Source organism: Aquarana catesbeiana, linkage group LG04 (assembly GCF_042186555.1).
Source record: "Aquarana catesbeiana isolate 2022-GZ linkage group LG04, ASM4218655v1, whole genome shotgun sequence".
NCBI lineage: Eukaryota > Metazoa > Chordata > Amphibia > Anura > Ranidae > Aquarana > Aquarana catesbeiana.
In genome coordinates this window covers 92,032,828-92,050,459 of record NC_133327.1, presented here as the reverse complement: position 1 = coordinate 92,050,459, position 17,632 = coordinate 92,032,828, and the positions used below count along the sequence as shown (strand labels likewise).

At 42.7% G+C, this 17,632-nt stretch overlaps 1 protein-coding gene across 2 annotated transcripts in view; it reads right to left on the bottom strand.

Annotated features, from left to right (window-relative positions):
- Positions 1-17,632, bottom strand: part of ROCK2 (Rho associated coiled-coil containing protein kinase 2) — a 240,971-nt gene that overhangs the window by 52,820 nt on the left and 170,519 nt on the right. For both annotated transcript variants that reach the window (XM_073625371.1, XM_073625372.1), the window contains exons 9-13: positions 9,863-10,022; positions 7,649-7,712; positions 4,387-4,478; positions 3,388-3,436; positions 1,455-1,590 (exon numbers count right to left, since the gene is read on the bottom strand). In XM_073625371.1, coding sequence (XP_073481472.1) covers positions 1,455-1,590; positions 3,388-3,436; positions 4,387-4,478; positions 7,649-7,712; positions 9,863-10,022 — 501 coding nt within the window. The remainder of the gene's footprint in view (positions 1-1,454; positions 1,591-3,387; positions 3,437-4,386; positions 4,479-7,648; positions 7,713-9,862; positions 10,023-17,632) is intronic.

Below are 17,632 nucleotides of genomic sequence, written 5' to 3'. Positions count from 1 at the left end.
TTCCCCAACAGAAAATGGTGCGATCTGTGAAGTTTGGGCAAATCTAGTCTTTTCATATATTAATGCATGGAGGGCTTTGGTTACTTCCACACAGACTTTACTCTAAAAATAGTTAAATCAATATGTCTAATGTTGCTACTTTCGTGGATTAGTGTAGGATCCACACATGGGGAGATACCATGAACTGGAGTACAGAACACACAAATACATTTTATAATCAGATTACACAACTGCTTTTAGATCTACCAACAACTATGTGGACCTGCTTGATTGGATACTAATGGAATAGATTGTTTGGAAGGCCCTCACAGTTTTGGACATCTAAAGAAGACTGCACATGGACTGTACTATCAGATCGTAAATTGTATGGCCAGCTTAACACGGGTCAGGTGACAGGGTCTACTGACGCAGCCCAGTTCTTTAGAAAGCTATAGTCATCCCTTGTGCCTTTGCTGCCTCCCTGCTCCACTGAAGTCCTCTGTGGAATGGGGCTTCAAGCATGGTGGAGCAAGTGCCCACTTTTTGGGCTATTAGAGGGCAGAGTAAGTCCACCATGGGTACGATTCTGAGCTTTCCTGGATGGAAGACGTCACATCCCCTCCACAATTGACAGGGGTGTCATCGATCTAGAAAAGCTCTGATATCAGAGTTTACCCAGAATGGGCTCATTCTGCCTTCTGATAGCCCAAAAGGGGACAGGGAATAGTGACCATGATTTCTGCTTTCACTTAAAGAGGAGCTCCAGGCTCCCCTCCCAAAATAATTTAAAAAAGTAAGCAGCTTCAAATACTGTAGTGACTGATGCTTAATATTAGGGCACTTACCTGTCCAGGAATCCAGCGGTGTCCTCACCTGAGCTGATTTTTTCAATCGGCTATCAGGTACTGGTGCCGCTATCTTGACTAAGGGAAACCGGCATTGAAGCCTCGCGGCTTCACAGCCGGTTCCCTACTGTGCATGCGCGAAGTGCTCTGTGCATTGTGAATGGACCGGCTGCAGGGGAGGGGGGGCAGCGAGTACCTGTCAAAACCTGGTACCCACTCCCCCCCCAAAAGGTGCCAAATGTGGCAGCGGGGGAGGGGAGGAGACAAACAAGCAAAGCTTCCCCTTTTGGGTGGAGTGCCACTTTAACATTTAGAAAAATGTTTTAACCAGGCCCCTGGCTACCACACACTCTGTTCTTATAATGCACTTTTCTACAGCAGCGCAAAAGATGCTCAGGTCGAGTACCACAACAAGCTATGTAGATTTAGAAATCCCACGGGCAACAATTCTGGGCTGGCTCAGCATGAAGCGCTCTCCTGAGCCTCAGAGAATGGAGTTTGCCAGCATTGTCTGCTGTAAAGCCAGCAGATCATTACACACCTCCTTAGCCACTGCCAATCAAGTGTCTAAAAGATCCTAGCAATTTCACATTCCTTCCATATCTGGCACACACATCGTAGCTCACAAACCTTCATTTTCTAGGCTGCGTTTCTTATCCGCCTCATTTTCAATTTTTCTTTGGTACTCTGCACTCTTGTGCTGCAAAAGAGCTTTCTCTCTCTCCAGCTGCCGACTAGTGGACTCCAAGTTCTTCCGAGAATTTGCCTACAATAAGAACAAACAAAAATGTAACGGATAAAATACTACTAATGACAAAAAAAAAAAAGCAGAGACTGAGTGCAGAGTGAATTTCACTCAGTTAAAGTGTATGTAAAAGCAAAATAGTTTCTTTTTTTCATTTTGTATAGCATGGAGAAGGGTTAGAGCCTCTTTTAGGTTTTCACTGCTGTCTGTGAACCTACTGGAAAGAGTCTTCTCCCTATCTGTCCTGGTGACCACTGCCACCAAAACAAAAAGTTATGAAAAAAATCAAACATTTTAGAGTCATCACCAGAGCAAGAAGTGGGAGTAATATACTCCAATTGGGACCTCTGTTCCTATAATAGCCCTTTAGGATGGGAATTTTCATAATATACACTTAATATAAGGATGGACTACATCCCTGGACCTGTGGCTAACTAAACACGTTGCAAAGTGCCAAGGTGAGTTCCCATGCAAGATCCAGTTCCTTGAAGCAACAATACAGGTCGTTCCCCACGGTGTGGGGTCCGGATACGGTTCCCAAGGTTTTACCGAGTTTGCATCGATCTGGATACACTGCTTCTATTGTACTAGAAGACAGTGAAGTTGATTGAAGAATCCAAAGATAAAATACCGGCATACCTCGCTTTACGTACCCTCGCGAGTACAGACACATTGGCATCTATGGGAGATTTTGGTCAGCTTGACATGGCGCTGCTTCCGGTTTTTAACATTTATCATTGGCGTCTTTGGGAAATCTTGGTCAGCTTGACATGACAATGCTCTCAAATCATAAGTGATAGGGACACCAAACTTGGGGAGCACCAAGAGGGGACCCAGGACTACACCATATCCAATTTTGGGGTCGGCCAGCTTGCCTAGATAATTGACCATGTAGTAGTCCTGGGTCCCCAAGTTTGGTGTCCCTGTCACCTATAGTTCAGGAGCAGTGCCACGACAAGCTGACCAAGATTTCCCATAGACGCCATTGTTAAATGTTAAAAACCGGGAGCAATGCCATATCAAGCTGACCAGGATTTCCCATAGAACTAGTGTATTTACATGCATTGAGAAGTGAAAAAAGGTACTGCTTCACTTTAAGTACATTTTCGTTTTACATACATGCTCTGGTCCCATTGTGTACTTAAAAGTGCCTGTAATAAAGTCATTAAGAGTGATTTCTCCATAAAGGAAGAGAAAGTCCATCACCTTAGGACACTAGCAAAAAATCGAGCACTCAAACAAAGTGGGGTAGGGTTATGTGGTTGTTATGCTCAAAAGCTCAAAGCAAGAGGCTGTTCCCACGGTATATGGTCCAAGTTGGGTTCCCATGGTTATAATGAAGTTGCACAGATCTGGATGCACTGGTTCTATTGTTGAATAAGAAGGCAGCGAGGAGCTGACTGAAAAATCCAAAGTCACAGCAGGTAACTTCTAGCTCATCTGGCGATGGTATGTGAACTGCTCTCCTACCTCGGATAAGGCAGAGCCACAGTTCAAACATCTGCCTATATATTTTCACCACTCAGGTTTTAAGCCTTTCTCACTCTATTCAAAACTTTAAAAGTAAAGCCCCATACACACTATTAGATTGTCTGCAGATTTTTGTCTCTTCAGATTTACCAAAACCATATAATATGAGTTTAAAACTTTAAGAGTTTCAGTTTGTATGCAATCAGGCAGGCCCTTGCACTACATGGTCTGTAAATCTGAAGACAAAAATCTGCAGAAAATCAAATGATGTGTATGGGGTCTAATTTAGCTGAAACTCTTCTTTAATTTCAACTAAAACTGGTGTAACTGAAAAAAAGAAACAATTACCTCCTCCTCCAGTTCCTTCAATGTCTTCTCCAGTCGAGAATTTATGGATCTAAACAAATTAACACACAAACCCTAAACTTTTAGTACAGTATTACAAATGGTCATTTATGCCTTACAATAAATTTACCATTGCATTTTGTTGTAGACTTTTATTTTGTAGATATTTTAGTTGAGATCAAGAACATGGGGGCATGACCTGAAACTAGCAGGAGGATAGTTCAAAACTAACATTAAAAATGATAATTCTACTGAAAGAATAGTTACTGCAGCAGAAGTAGAGTCAACTAAAAATATGTAAATGTTACCACGTTTGGGACAAATATATATATACACACACACACACATACATACATACATACATACATACACACACATTCAGGCAAAAAGGTTGTAATATATTTCTTTATTTTCAAAACACTTTTCATTGGCTCACTGGTTGTGATTGACAGTAGCGGGAGCCAATGAAGAGGAAGAGACCCAGCAAAGCCGCTGCTCTTGTGCACATTGCTGGATTGAGATGGGGCTCAGGTAAGTATCAGGGGGGCTGCTGCACACAAAAGTTTTTTTTTACCTTCATGCATTACAGCCACTTTAAGCCTGGGTTCACACCACTGCGAACATAGACATTGCGGGTGATTCGCACTGCATTGCTGTGCAGATCACATGCCGTGTCTGTGCAATGCAAATTCAGCCATACATTTTGTATGGCTGATCTCGCATTGGATTCGCACTAAAAATGCGGCAGGAACCTTTTTTATCCCGCACTGGAATCCCTGTCCAAATTCACAGTTTGCACTGCGATCTGCGAGTGACATTAACTTTGTATCGACACTCGCAGCGGTTCGCAGAGGGCAGTGTGAGCTGCCTGCGAGGGAGATGTGATGCGGGCACTGGCACTAGAATCATGCTGGTTCCCGCATTGCAACAGTGTGAACTAGGGCCGAGTTACAAATCTTCTGATATGTAAAGTAGTACAATACAATGGCAATGTTTACACACCTGTACTTGTGCTCAAGCTCCTCTTTGGATTGTACCTCATTTTGGAGCTTCTCCTTTAGCTGCTGAATGTTTTTCTGGAACTGTGCAGATTCCTACACACATGGAATAGTAGAGAGAACAATACACATCATGTGTTACAGACAGAGAGGGACACGCAGTTTATGTATAAGAAAATTTGAATTTGTCAAATGCATTTAAAAAAAAAAAAAAAACGTTGGGTTTACTGTAGATGAAGATCCTACTATGGTTGTCAAGACTCACTTTTGAAAATATTTGGAGTGATCCAACAAGTAGTCACTTTGCATGCTGTAACAAGGGAAGGTCATAGGAGCGTGCTTATGTTACGCACACAAGGTTACGTATAAGGTAAAGGAACAGGTTCTCTTACCTGACAAAATCAGACAGGGTTTGGGTACTCGCTATGAGTGTCCACGTACATTCCTCTGCCCTCAATGAATGTGAATATGAAGGGTACTCAATGAATGTGAATATGAGTTCATATGGACACCCCTTGGAAATATCCTGGATTATCTGGCTCAGAAACTAGACACGGCACAGATATATTCCAGCTGCCGCTAGGTCAATAGCCTCCAGACCGATATAATCATTTTATTATGACTTTTCTAGTGGGTACTGGATACTGCAAGGCTGAGCAGCAGAGACACCGATTTATTCCACACTTTTTGCATCACCATAAGAAAGGATAGAAATATACACATAATTGAAGCATAAACAAACATTTTCTTTTTTATATGTGGTAGCGCTGTCATCCATGTGACATATCATTCGTTTTTAAAGCTGAACTCTAGATCAATATAAGACACACATTAATCCAGCTCTGTATTAATAAATCTATTTTATTTAATTTGTTTGCAAGTACCTGAAATTGACTTGTTATAAGTTTCTAAAAATCCACGGTATAGCAGAGCTTAGACTGGGAGAAGCAGCACAAAAAAGGTTGAATATGTGTGCTGTAGTACCAACCAAGGACATGCTGACAGCAGGAGAGCAGAGTGTCAGAGAGACTATGCTGCTTGTCCTTCACTGTCCAATCACCAATTTTTCCATAGAGCAGTTACAGGGAGTAGGAGTGGGAATGTGCTGGTTTCTTAGGCTTCATGTTCACTGCTGCTGGTAAACGGACGTTTAGGATCAGTTGGGAGTTTTGTTCAGCTGCCCCTGAACTCTCCTCTGTGTTATTTTATCAGTACGTGTAACACAGAGTCGTTTATAGTAGTTTCTAGGCAGTTGAGTTTAGAAGCATTTTTTGGAAAGCAAAAAAAAATGCATTCAGGATGGATGTTCAGAGGCATTTGAAATGCCAAATGCCTGTAGCAGCTTGTTAACACATGTAAATGCGGTAACTCACATTTATCCACGTTTTGTTTACAGCTGTTTATAATATAGATACATTTTTAATTACTTTTTTTTTTAAAATGCTCCTAAACGCAAATGCTGCAAAACGGACATTTTTAAACTTCGTTTACTATCTGTTAAGATAGATCATTCAGGGGAGGTTGTAAAACGTCCCGTGTACATTCAGCCTTACTGCTGACCATTTCCATTTTCTCTACTGTTGGTTGTTTCCTTTTAATTCCCAATTTCAATGCAATACTGGACCACTTTGCCAGGAGGGTCTCTTTTGAGCTCAGTTTACTTGTATATTAGCTCATAACATGGAGAACGTCAATGTATTTAAAATATAGTTTCTGTTCAGGTATTTTCTGCAACATTATGAAACAATATTGATGGACAGAGATGTCATGGTGACTGGTACTATTGCGTTGACTGGAATTTTGCTAGTCTAATGATGTGATCCTTCAGATGGCTGTGTCCCATGTCCTCATTAAAGCACCCCCCCCCCCCCCCCCTCATGTTAAGGGGATGTGGCCTGGCTGCATGATCAGGAAAAGGGTCTGGTATGGATTTTGGGCGACCCTACGCCATTTCTTTTTTTTTTTACTTTTAGAGTGGGGTTCCCCTTAAAATCCATACTACACCCAAAGGGCCTTGTATGTACAGGGGGGGGGGTATATTTATTGTATTGCCAGCAATGGCTTGCAGCCAGAAAATCAATTTAAATGTTATTTTTTTTGTTTATATTGGGTCAGTTTTGCTGCAGCAGGTTCTATACATGGTACAGATGCGCCACTTTACAGGTAAACTAAGGGGACCCCCAGGCACTGTATTTAAAGGAATTTTAGATTTTTATTGTTTCATTGTAAGCATCCTTGCAAAACGATATTTTTTAAAAATAAAATTTGCATTGATATATGTTCCCCAGGGCAGTACCCGGGCACCCATACATCTTTTAGGGCCAATAACTTGGATCATAGATTGTAAGCTCCAATGAGCAGGGCCCTCTGATTCCTCTTGTACCAAATTGTACCTGTAATGTCTGTCTTCATTTTGTTAAGCGCTGCACAAACTGTTGGCGCTATAGAAATCCAGTATAATAATAATATTATTATAAGCCTTCAAAATGGGGACTTTTTTTATAAGTTTGGGTCCCATAGACTTTAATAGGGTTCGTGTCTGAAATTTTTCCATGTTCAGGAGTTCTGGTGCAAATCGAACCAGGGGGTGTTTGGCCCATCACTACTGTGGTGTATAACTTGTAATGTGTTCCTTCCTAAAATCGAATAAAAATTATTGAAAAGTTAGTGTCAGCCCCATTTCTCCTATTAATTACCTAGTCAGGTCTGTTATGAGTGATGAGATCCCTGTGCTTTATTAGCCTTTACACTCCTTACCCCTGTTTCTATGGATCTAATGCTACATAAGGCTTTTTTTGGGGGTGATGCTGATCATCGTTGTGAACTACTAGGAGTCCTATGCTTGCTGGCACTGTGACCTTGCCTTCTATATCCATGTATGGCTCCCTTATGGCATTTGTGTTGAACGTTATTTTGTTGCGATACTCGGACTGTGGAATCTGAACCTGGTTTTGTCTGTATTTTTTTATATTCTTTAGTAAAGCTATTATGGAACAGAAAATGATTAAAAAGAAAAAGTGGCCAAAGTTAGTCCAGCAGGTGAATGGCTGGGAAAAGCATTCTGTACATCTTTTTTTTTTTTTTTTTTTTTTACACTTGTTACTGAATAAGAACTACAGAACAATGACGGTAGGTAAGATTGTGAGTTCTAGTGGGCAAAGAGTTCTCTGGATTCCTTGAAAATATGAATTGTATATCTGGGCTCCCAGCCACTAAGGTAACACGTCACACTGAGAAACTACCTGAGGCACAGGGCTAACAATTACCTCTTTTGTAGACTGTAAAGAAGCATTCTTTTCTTCCCTGAATTGGGAAGGGTCCTTCAGCAATCTGTGAAAATTGTGGAAAAAAAAGGAGAAAGAAAGGAGGGAAAGACATTAAAACAGTTCAGACTCATAAAAATACTTGGCCATAGCAGGGCAGATTTCTAAACAGTTTGCACAATTTGGATCAAAGACGGCAGTGTAGAAATATTTTGATTACGGCCTGTGTTTCTAAACATTTAGGTCATGGGATGATCCAGGGCAGGCGAGGAGTAGAAAGCTTTACTCAGGAAGGACTGAATTCAGCCCCGGTTTACTGCCGCTAACCTCAGGGGAACAGACTGTTGCTTTCCCAGAATGCCTTGGAAGCCTCAACCATCTCGAAGAGCAGGTCCAGCTGGCAGCTCCTTGCAGGCATATATATATTCACGTCCTGTAACACTGTCCAACACATGTGCAGAAGTCTTGCCACAGGACAGTTATGCGGCTCTACATAGTTTAGGGGTGCCATAAAGGCAGCAATCCATGATCACAACAAACTCATCTAGCCATTATTTAAAGCTAAAGAATTACAGCCTTACCTTTTCTTTTTCACAAATATTTAACAGCTTTAAATTGATCATTTGCTCCTTTTTAACAGGACAGGCTACTGAAATACCTACCCTGTTCAAAGACAAACTTTCCCATTTAGGTGGTAGTCACGCTGCATATGTATACAAATTCTCCCACCCTTGTTCCCACAGAAAAAATTACTTATAAAATTTGCCTCGTTTGTAAAGCCTCAATACCTTTAAAGGTGAACTCCAGAAAACATGAAAAATCCGCAGGGGGTTTAACTGCTTGTTTCTGTGTAGGGGACTTGGTAGTAAACTTTTATCTACCTGATCCTACAAGCTCCTCTGTGCTGCTAGACCAGTCCCTGCAGCCTCCCTTTCCCTATCCTCCGGCAGTCTAAGGATCTCTGATGTCATCAAGACAGATGCAGACAGTAGCCCCGCATTGGCTGTTAGGGCGCTGAGAAATAGTCAACCACCATAGCACCATATCACGGGGGAATAACTGCCAGGAAATTGAAGGATTGGGTAGGTGAAACTACTTTTCTATCCCCTAGACCAGTGGTCTCCAAACCCTTTGCTTGCCTTTGGGCACTATTCCTCTCATGGACACCAAGGATGGGGCACTTTTCCTCTCACGGACATCAACGATGGGGAACTTTTCCTCTCACAGACACCAACGATGGGGGACTTTTCCTCTCACAGACACCAACGATGGGGGACTTTTCCTCTTGCAGACACCAACGATGGGGCACTAGTCCTCTCATGGAAACCAATGATGGGGGCCCTATTCCTCTCACAGACCAATAATTGGACACTATTCTTCTCATGAACACCAATGATGGGGCACAATTCCTTTAATTGCCACCAATGATGGTGCACTATTCCTTTCATTGACACCATTGATGGTGCACTATTCATTTCATTGCCACCAATGATGGGGCACCATTCCCTTCATTGCCCCCAATGATGGGACACGATTCCTTTCATTGCCACCAATGATGGGACACAATTCCTTTCATTGCCACCAATGATGGGGCACCATCCCTTTCATTGCCACCAATGATGGGGCACCATTCCTTTCACTGTCACCAATGATGGGGCATTGTTCACTCCCACTGACGCTAGGACATTTTCTACTCCCACTGGCCCCACAGTCTAGCCCCTCTAAAGTCTGAAGGGAAGTAAACTGGCCCTTTGTTTAGAAAGTTTTAAGACCCCAGCTTTAGACAGAAACAAGCAGTCAACCCTTGCAGTGTGGGTGCAGCCTCACTGCAAAAGAGATTTTTTTTAGGTTCCCTGGAGTTGGGCTTTAAACACAAATGTTATTATTCATATACTGTATGTTAACAGTCTTGCTGGGATGAACAGACAGTAAGATTAAAAACTTGCCTTTCCAGGAGAAAGAGTTGCTCCAGGCTCCTTTCTGTGCTAGTCACATAACTGAAAGCCTGGGCATTTGGGCATGTGATCTGTGCAAAAGGGGTGAATCGGAGTTTTGGTCAATTTGTGGACTAACGCCAGTACTAGGGGAACATGGTTTAACACTTTTTCCAGAAAAGGTAAACAGTTCTGTCCATAAAATCATCAACATATTTGACACATGTGTGGATATCTTTCAGCAAATGCACATTTCAGAATCAGACAAATAAATGATACATACAGGTTTTCACGGTAATAGGTGAAGCCAATAAAAGGCAGCTGGTTCCCAGCATAGGCTTTAGGGACTGGGAAGGTCTCCACATCCCCTTTATCATCTTCAATGTCATCAAAATTACTGGAGTCGATGTCACTACTCAACTCGGGGACCACAGGGGCAGCCGCTATGAAGGGGAAAGGAAACAAACTGTTAACACGTGAGAATAAACTTTCACACACAACTCCAGATCAATCTATTAATGAGCAATTCCAAGTATACACCTGACACAAGCTTTGTCCTTACCTCTCACCAACAATGAATTGTTTGTTTCTTTTGTCTCAGCAACATGGCTGTATCACTGACTGGTCTTAGTAGCTAGATTACCTTGAGTTTGAGGATATCCTCAAAACACGCACTGATGCTAAAGCCTGAGGCCTTCTGATACAGATAGCAATCGCTGCACCCCAATATGGTGGTCAAGCACCAAAGCTAACAAACTCAGCTAACAAATTCACTATGTTAACTCCACGATTCTAATTGTTACTTCCTCATGTGTTCAGCAGAGTCAATAACTGACCCTGCACCAGGGTCCCACACCAGATGTCCATGGTACAGAAAGATTTCTGCTGCTAGCAAAATTCTGACAGACATGGACCTGTGTAGAAAACAGAAAAGGTATTTAGTGCTTGGGGAAGGCTTGGAGCTTATATTTCTTGAATTTTGGCCTGGATCATTATTACACCTTAGGAGCAGAGTTATGGGAGTCATAATATGCCCTCTGGGAGCATCCCATCATATTGAGGATGGGAAAATGTCTCCGCACCTATCGATCTCAGGAAAATAGCAGTTTATGGCCAGGCGTCCTGCTGGAGCCTAGTTCAATGTTGTGGCTCTTATAAAGGTCCCAGTTACCTTTGCATTAGTTTATCCACTGATTTCTGTTTTTGGTTTCCAGGCAGGTACTCAATGATGTCAAATAGGTCAAGCCCAGCCAACTGCATGCTCAAGAAACTGAGGATGTCTGCTAGTACCTACACATATGTGCAACATGAGATGTCACAAACACAGACATTCTTCTTTCTCCTCTTAAAAACAAAATAAAAATGTTGTGTTGGGCTTTATGAGATCTTCTGAGAGACTTATATTTTGCCTGAACCTAAAAAGCCAAAGACCACGAGTCCACAGATCACACAGAATAAGGTGGCATAAAACTAGGCCAGCGACAAGCCTACTGGACTACAACAGGTTATAGGAATCATTAAAACAAGTGGTCAAAAAGGCTGACAGGTTTCAGAGTATGTCACACGGTCTCCTCCTTACACTGCAGTCTAGGCATGCAGGAACACAAGCATCATTCTATGAGCCACAGAATACTGGGGGCTTTGTGTAATACAGAAATATTGCACACTTTCCTAACAGCCTTCTTATTCACAGAGGGAAGGGGAAATCATACATTCCTCTGCCGGGACAGGAGGGATAAGTCAACAACATGCAGCATAAATAGTCCAGCAAAAACGCTGAAATGAAAAAAAAAATAAAAAAATTTATTATATATATATATATATATATATATATATATATATATATATATGGTATATAAACTGTGCAAAAGTTTAACCACTTGACCTCCAGAAGATTTCCCCCCTTCATGACCAGGCCATTTTTTGCTTTTTGACACTGTTATTTTAACTGACAATTGCGCAGTCATGCAACGCTGTACACAAATGAAATGTATTTACTTTTTTTCCCCCACAAATAGGGCTTTCTTTTGGTGGTATTTGATCATCACAGAGAGAAAAAGGAAAATTTTAAAAAAACAACAATATTTTTTAATTACTGCTATAAAACAACAAAAAGTGGTGTAGTGGATAGCACTTTCACCTAGCAGTAAGAACGTTTGCTGGCTCCAATCCCAACCACAACACTACCTGCATGGAGTTTGCATGTTCTCCCTGTGCCTGCGTGGGTTTCCTCCGGGTACTCCGGTTTCCTCCCACACTCCAAAGACATGCTGGTAGGTTAATTGGATCCTTTCTAAATTGTCCCTAGTATGTATGAATGTGAGTTAGGGACCTTAGATTATAAGCTCCTTGAGGGTAGGGACTGATATGAATGTACAATGTATATGTAAAGCGCTGCGTAAATTGACGGCGCTATATAAGTACCTGAAATAAATAAATATAAAAACAAATTTAAAACAAAAACAAAAACAAATTTCTTTATAAATTTAGGCCAATATGTAATGTGCTACATATTTTTGGTAAAAAAATCCCAACAAACATATATTGATTGGTTTACCTGAACGTATTGGTATATATATACTGGAATTTTTTTTATACTAGTAATGGCAACGATCAGTGACTTATAGCGGGACTGTGATAGTATAGCTGACAGTCTGACAGACACTTTATGGGAACCAGTGACGCTAATATAGTGATCAGTGCTAAACATATTCAGTCACTTTACTAATGACACTGGCTGGGAAGGGGTTAACATCTAGAGAGATCAAAGAGTTAAAGGTATGCCTAACAGTGCTTGGTGTGTTTACTGTAAGGTGCTTTTACTAAGGGATGTGCCCTTTTTTTATACCCTGCTTTGCAGGGAAACAAAAACTGTAACACCCGGAGCGCCAGCGGATGTGTCAAGCGTGTGTGGCGGCAACCAGGTGAGGAGTACAAAAGACAAGTGTGTCTTGCCTACAGTTAGGCATGGTGGTGGGAGTGTCATGGTCTGGGGCTGTATGAGTGCTGCCGGCACTGGGGAGCTACAGTTCATTGAGGGAACCATTAATGCCAACATGTACTGTGACATACTGAAGCAGAGCACGATCCCCTCCCTGCGAAGACTGGGCCGCAGGGCAGTATTCCAATATGATAACAACCCAAATAACAAGAAGCTGAGGGTAAAGGTGATGGACTGGCCAAGCATGTCTCCAGACCTAAACTATATTGAGCACCTGTGGGGCATCCTCAAAACGGAAGGTGGAGGAGCGCAAGGTCTCTAACATCCACCAGCTCTGTCATGTCGTCATGGAGGAGTGGAAGAGGACTCCAGTGGCAACCTGTGAAGCTCTGGTGAATTCCATGCCCAAGAGGGTTAAGGCAGTGCTGGAAAATAATGGTGGCCACACAAAATATCAACACTTTGGGCCCAATTTGGACATTTTCACTTAGGGGTGTACTCACTTTTGTTGCCAGCGGTTTAGACATTAATGGCTGTGTGTTGAGTTATTTTGAGGGGACAGCAAATTTACACTGTTATACAAGCTGCACACTCACTACTTTACATTGTAGCAAAGCGTAATTTCTTCAGTGTTGTCACATGAAGATATAATAAAATATTTACAAAAATGTTTTGCTGTTCCTGCAGCCTATCCCTTCTCTAAACTGTGCGTCTCTGCAGTTTCTCCTTTCTAAAGCCTAGTACACACTATCCACTTTTTTTCAAAAATCTGACAGCTCAGGTCAGAGCCACTGTACTAACGATCTGACGTTAGTACAACGATCTCCCCTGCTAAGCTACTGAGTTTTAACCAGGGGAACCCCACCCACCCCCCCCGCCAGAACACTCCAGTCGGATCGGCTGCCATACACACGAGCCGATCCAGGAAAAAAACTGTTTGCTGTAACTGCTTATAAAGTGTGAGCTGGAGTTCTGCTTCAATGTGTTAGTGTATCTAAATCTGCTAGTACACTCCCCTCTCCCCAGACTGACAATGCTGCCCAAAGGTACCCCTGTGATCTTTTGCGTTAAAAAAAACAAACAGTTAACTTCGCCCCTAAACTGGAAGTGACGTTATGACGTTGCTTCAGTTCTCAAAGATCATAGAGGTGATTAGAGACAATCTGGTCTCTGTTCATTTTATTGCCAGCCGCGTGAACCGTCGGATCGTTTCCCAGGCTTGCCGGTTAAAGCAGTAAGCCAGAGAAACACTGGCGAGCAGCGGGACGGGAGGCCTCTGAAAGCATTCCAGTGGCTAATTAGCTACTTGGACTGCTGAGAAAGACAATCGCCGGCTGAAAAAAAAAAATAATAATGGGGTAACGGCTGATAGCTTCAGCCATAATCCCAGTAAACCACTCTCAAGCCGCAACATAAATATACTTATTGTGGTCGGCAAGTGGTTAGAGATATTTCCTCTAACTTAGTGCCCAAGTGAAAACAATATACATTTTTTGTCTGTGATTCGATTGTTGATTTTCCCTCACTTCCTTTATGGTGAAACCAATTGTCACCCTGACCGTAATAGGAGGAATCTTTCTAATGGCGACATGGATAGCAGTAATAATCAAACAGGGGTTCTAAACTTTTCACACACTATCCAAAACTATATATAAAAAAAAAAAAAAAAAAAAAAAATTATCAGGATTTTGCTGCTGTTTTATGGATGAGTGTTCTGTTCTTCATTTAAACAGCTGTGTGTATTCAATATAAAATTCTATTTATGTTTTTGCACACACACATTCAATTTTATGCATTTACTTTTTCCCTTCCTTTGATGTACATCATTTTGTTTTTTTAGGTGTGGTCTAACATTGAAATTTTATCTGATCAAAATAAAGTCAATTAAATATATCAGGAGAAAATAACATAAATACGAGACTGTGACCACTTGTAACACAAAACACTCCTCATAGGTATAGCTGAAACAAGGTGAGGGGGTGACTGCAGTTAAGCCAGTGGAAGTACGGTAACCAGTGTCTTGTTAATTAAAAGCACATGTTCCAGCTACATTTCAATCTCTCACTGTAAATACCCAAGTTTGGGGTATACTTCTATAAAACATTTCAAGACCTTCTTACCCAGTTCATGACCGAAACATTTAATACGGTTTCTACTGACTCTCCTTTTCCTGTCACAGGCATTCAAAGCTCACACTACTGTATTGCCCAAACCAGATAAGGACCCCCCCTACTTTGTGCAGTAGATACTGCCCTATTTCCTTGACTAACATAGACATTCAGATGTATTCTAAAATTATTGCTAATAGGCTTACACCACTGATTCCTGATCTCATACATCTTGATCAGGTGGGCTTTACCCCTAGTAGGCAGTGGCGTCACTGGGGGGGGGGGGGGGGGGGGGGTGCAAGAGGGGGCCATGACCCCCCCCCCAACATTATCCTGTGCCCCTCCAATTAAATGAAACTGACACTGGGAGCATGGGCGTCCGCATTTCAGGGCCGATAATGGGCAGGAATGGGGATTATTTAACCACTTTTGGGTGTAGGCGGAGTAATCCACCGAACTGCGGCTCCCGACAATTAAAGTCCCGACCTCTTCTACATCAATACGCTGAGGCAGGCTAGGGTTTTAATTTAATTGTCAGGAGCCGCAGTGCAGTAGATCACCCCGCCTGCACCTGAAAGTGATATTGACCTGTATGTCCCACACCACGTTGCCCAGCTCGGTTCTCAAGAGGAAGGGACACCACCGGTCCCTGGCTCTCGGCTCAGGAGAAAGCTGCAGAAGAAGCACTGCACCCAGTTCCCGGGCCCCAGGTTGGAGAAGTCGGCCGGACCGGGCGCGGAGGGAGGCAGGGTTGCCACCTGGCTTGATTCACCCTGCAATGGCTCCCTGCAGGACTGATAGCTTTCCTCTGTCCTCTTCTTCCGGCTATTGTGGGGGAAAGGGGGGGTTGCTATGCTTCAGTTTGTAAATGAATGGTAAGCTGCTCAAAACAGAGAACTTCCCTTTCATTCACTGTGCAGTGCAGCTGAGGCTGCAGAGAAAGGGATGGGGAATCTCTGTCCTCAGTCCCTTTCCCTGTCTCAAAAGTGAGATACAGGGGTCTGTTTAGAACCCTGATATTCCACCAAAGCCCCAAAAGAGGGCTACAGGTCCCAGCATAAACCTGTGAGATCTAAGGGGTTACATCTTTAGATCTCAGGGGTTCATGCTGGCACTTGTAGTCTTTCAATTTTGGAGGGAGTAACATCCTTAGATCTGAGGAGTTAATGTTGGAACTTGTAGTCCTTCATTTTTGGGGGGTGTGACCCCCAAAAGTGAAAGACTACAGGTCTCAGCATGAGCTCCTCTGAGCTGAGGATGTGACACGCTACCCCCCTCCCCCAATAGAGGGGGTAGGAATCAGGTAGGTCATTGTAATGGTAAGTATAGGAATCAGGTAGGTTAGTGTAGTGGTCAGTGTAGTGGTCAGGTAGGTCCGTGTAGTGGTCAGGTAGGTCCGTGTAGTGGTCAGGTAGGTCCGTGTAGTGGTCAGGTAGGTCCGTGTAGTGGTCAGGTAGGTCCGTGTAGTGGACAGGTAGGTCCGTGTAGTGGACAGGTAGGTCCGTGTAGTGGACAGGTAGGTCCGTGTAAGGGTCAGTGTAGGAATCATGTAGGTCAGTGCAGTGGAGAGGTAAGTCAGTGTAGGGATCAGGTAGGGTAATGTAGGAATCAGGTAGGTCAGTGTAGTGGTCAGTGTAGGAATCAGGTAGGTCAGTGTACTGATCATTGTAGGAATCAGGTAGTTTAGTGTAGGGGTCAGTGTAGGGAACAGGGTGGACAGGTAGGTCAGTGTAGTTTAAAATAAAACAAAGGTAAATTTTTAACAAGACCTCTGGAGTGCATTTTAGTCTTGAAATAAATAGATAGATAGAGATATATATATATATATCTCTATCTATCTATCTATCTATCTATCTATCTATCTATCTATCTATCTATCTATCTATCTATCTATCTATCTATCCACACACACACACACACACAAATAAAACTACTCCCCCCATGTACCGACCCCCTCCCCCCCCCCATTATTATGAAAGCTGGAGACACCACTGCTGGTAGGGAGGCTAGGGACAATATCCTTAAAACAATTACCCTAATGGAACATTACCAGAAATTCTATATTCCAGCATGCCTAATATCGGCTGATGCCGCAAAGGCATTTGACCGGGTTCACTGGTCCTTCCTACAACAGACGCTTTAACAGATCGGTGTTGGCCCTAAGTTAATGGCGAAAATTGTGTCTTTATATATGGGCCCCTCTGCGAAGATCGGTTCCAATGGTCTCCTCTCAGATCCTATCTGGATCCGCAATGGCACACGTCAGGGGTGTCCTCTCTCTCCATTGTTATATATCCTTACCATGGAACATTTAGGGATTGACATATGTCAACACCTTGATATTCAAGGCATTACTGTAGGTCAGCACCAATACAAACTTTCCCTTTATGCAGATTACCTATTGATATAAATGATCAATCCCCTTGTCTCTATTGCATCTCTTATTCAGGGATTTGCGGAATTTGGCGTAGTGAGTAATTTTAAGGTAAACTATGATATCTCCCTATCTCAATCTTCTGTAGCGCACCTTTGACATAACTTTGCCTTTAAATGGCAACATACGGCTATCAAATATCCAGGCATCAAAATCCCATCTCTATTGCCCACCATTACGGACCTTAAACTTGACATCACTTCTCCAACCGGTGCCTAATTGTCTTAAATCCTATGACAAACCACATCTCGTGGTTTGGTCTTACCAAAATTACTTTTATATGGCAACTTAAAACGTCCAGAATTCGACAAATCATCCTCTACCTGCCTAAGTGTAGGGGGGGGGGGGGGGGGGGCTCTGCCCCATTTTTCCATATATTCTCATGCAGCTTCTTTGCTCAGAGTGGTTGACTCGATGGAGAATGATCTGATCAGAGACCCCCAAGATACTTATTACTCCTCACGGTATGCACTACCCTGCAGTTGTGGAATACTAACTTACGTAAAGGCTTACTCTCATCTAGACCGAATCCCTTGACCCCGCTGTTTGGCATAGCATCTTTTCCCCCTG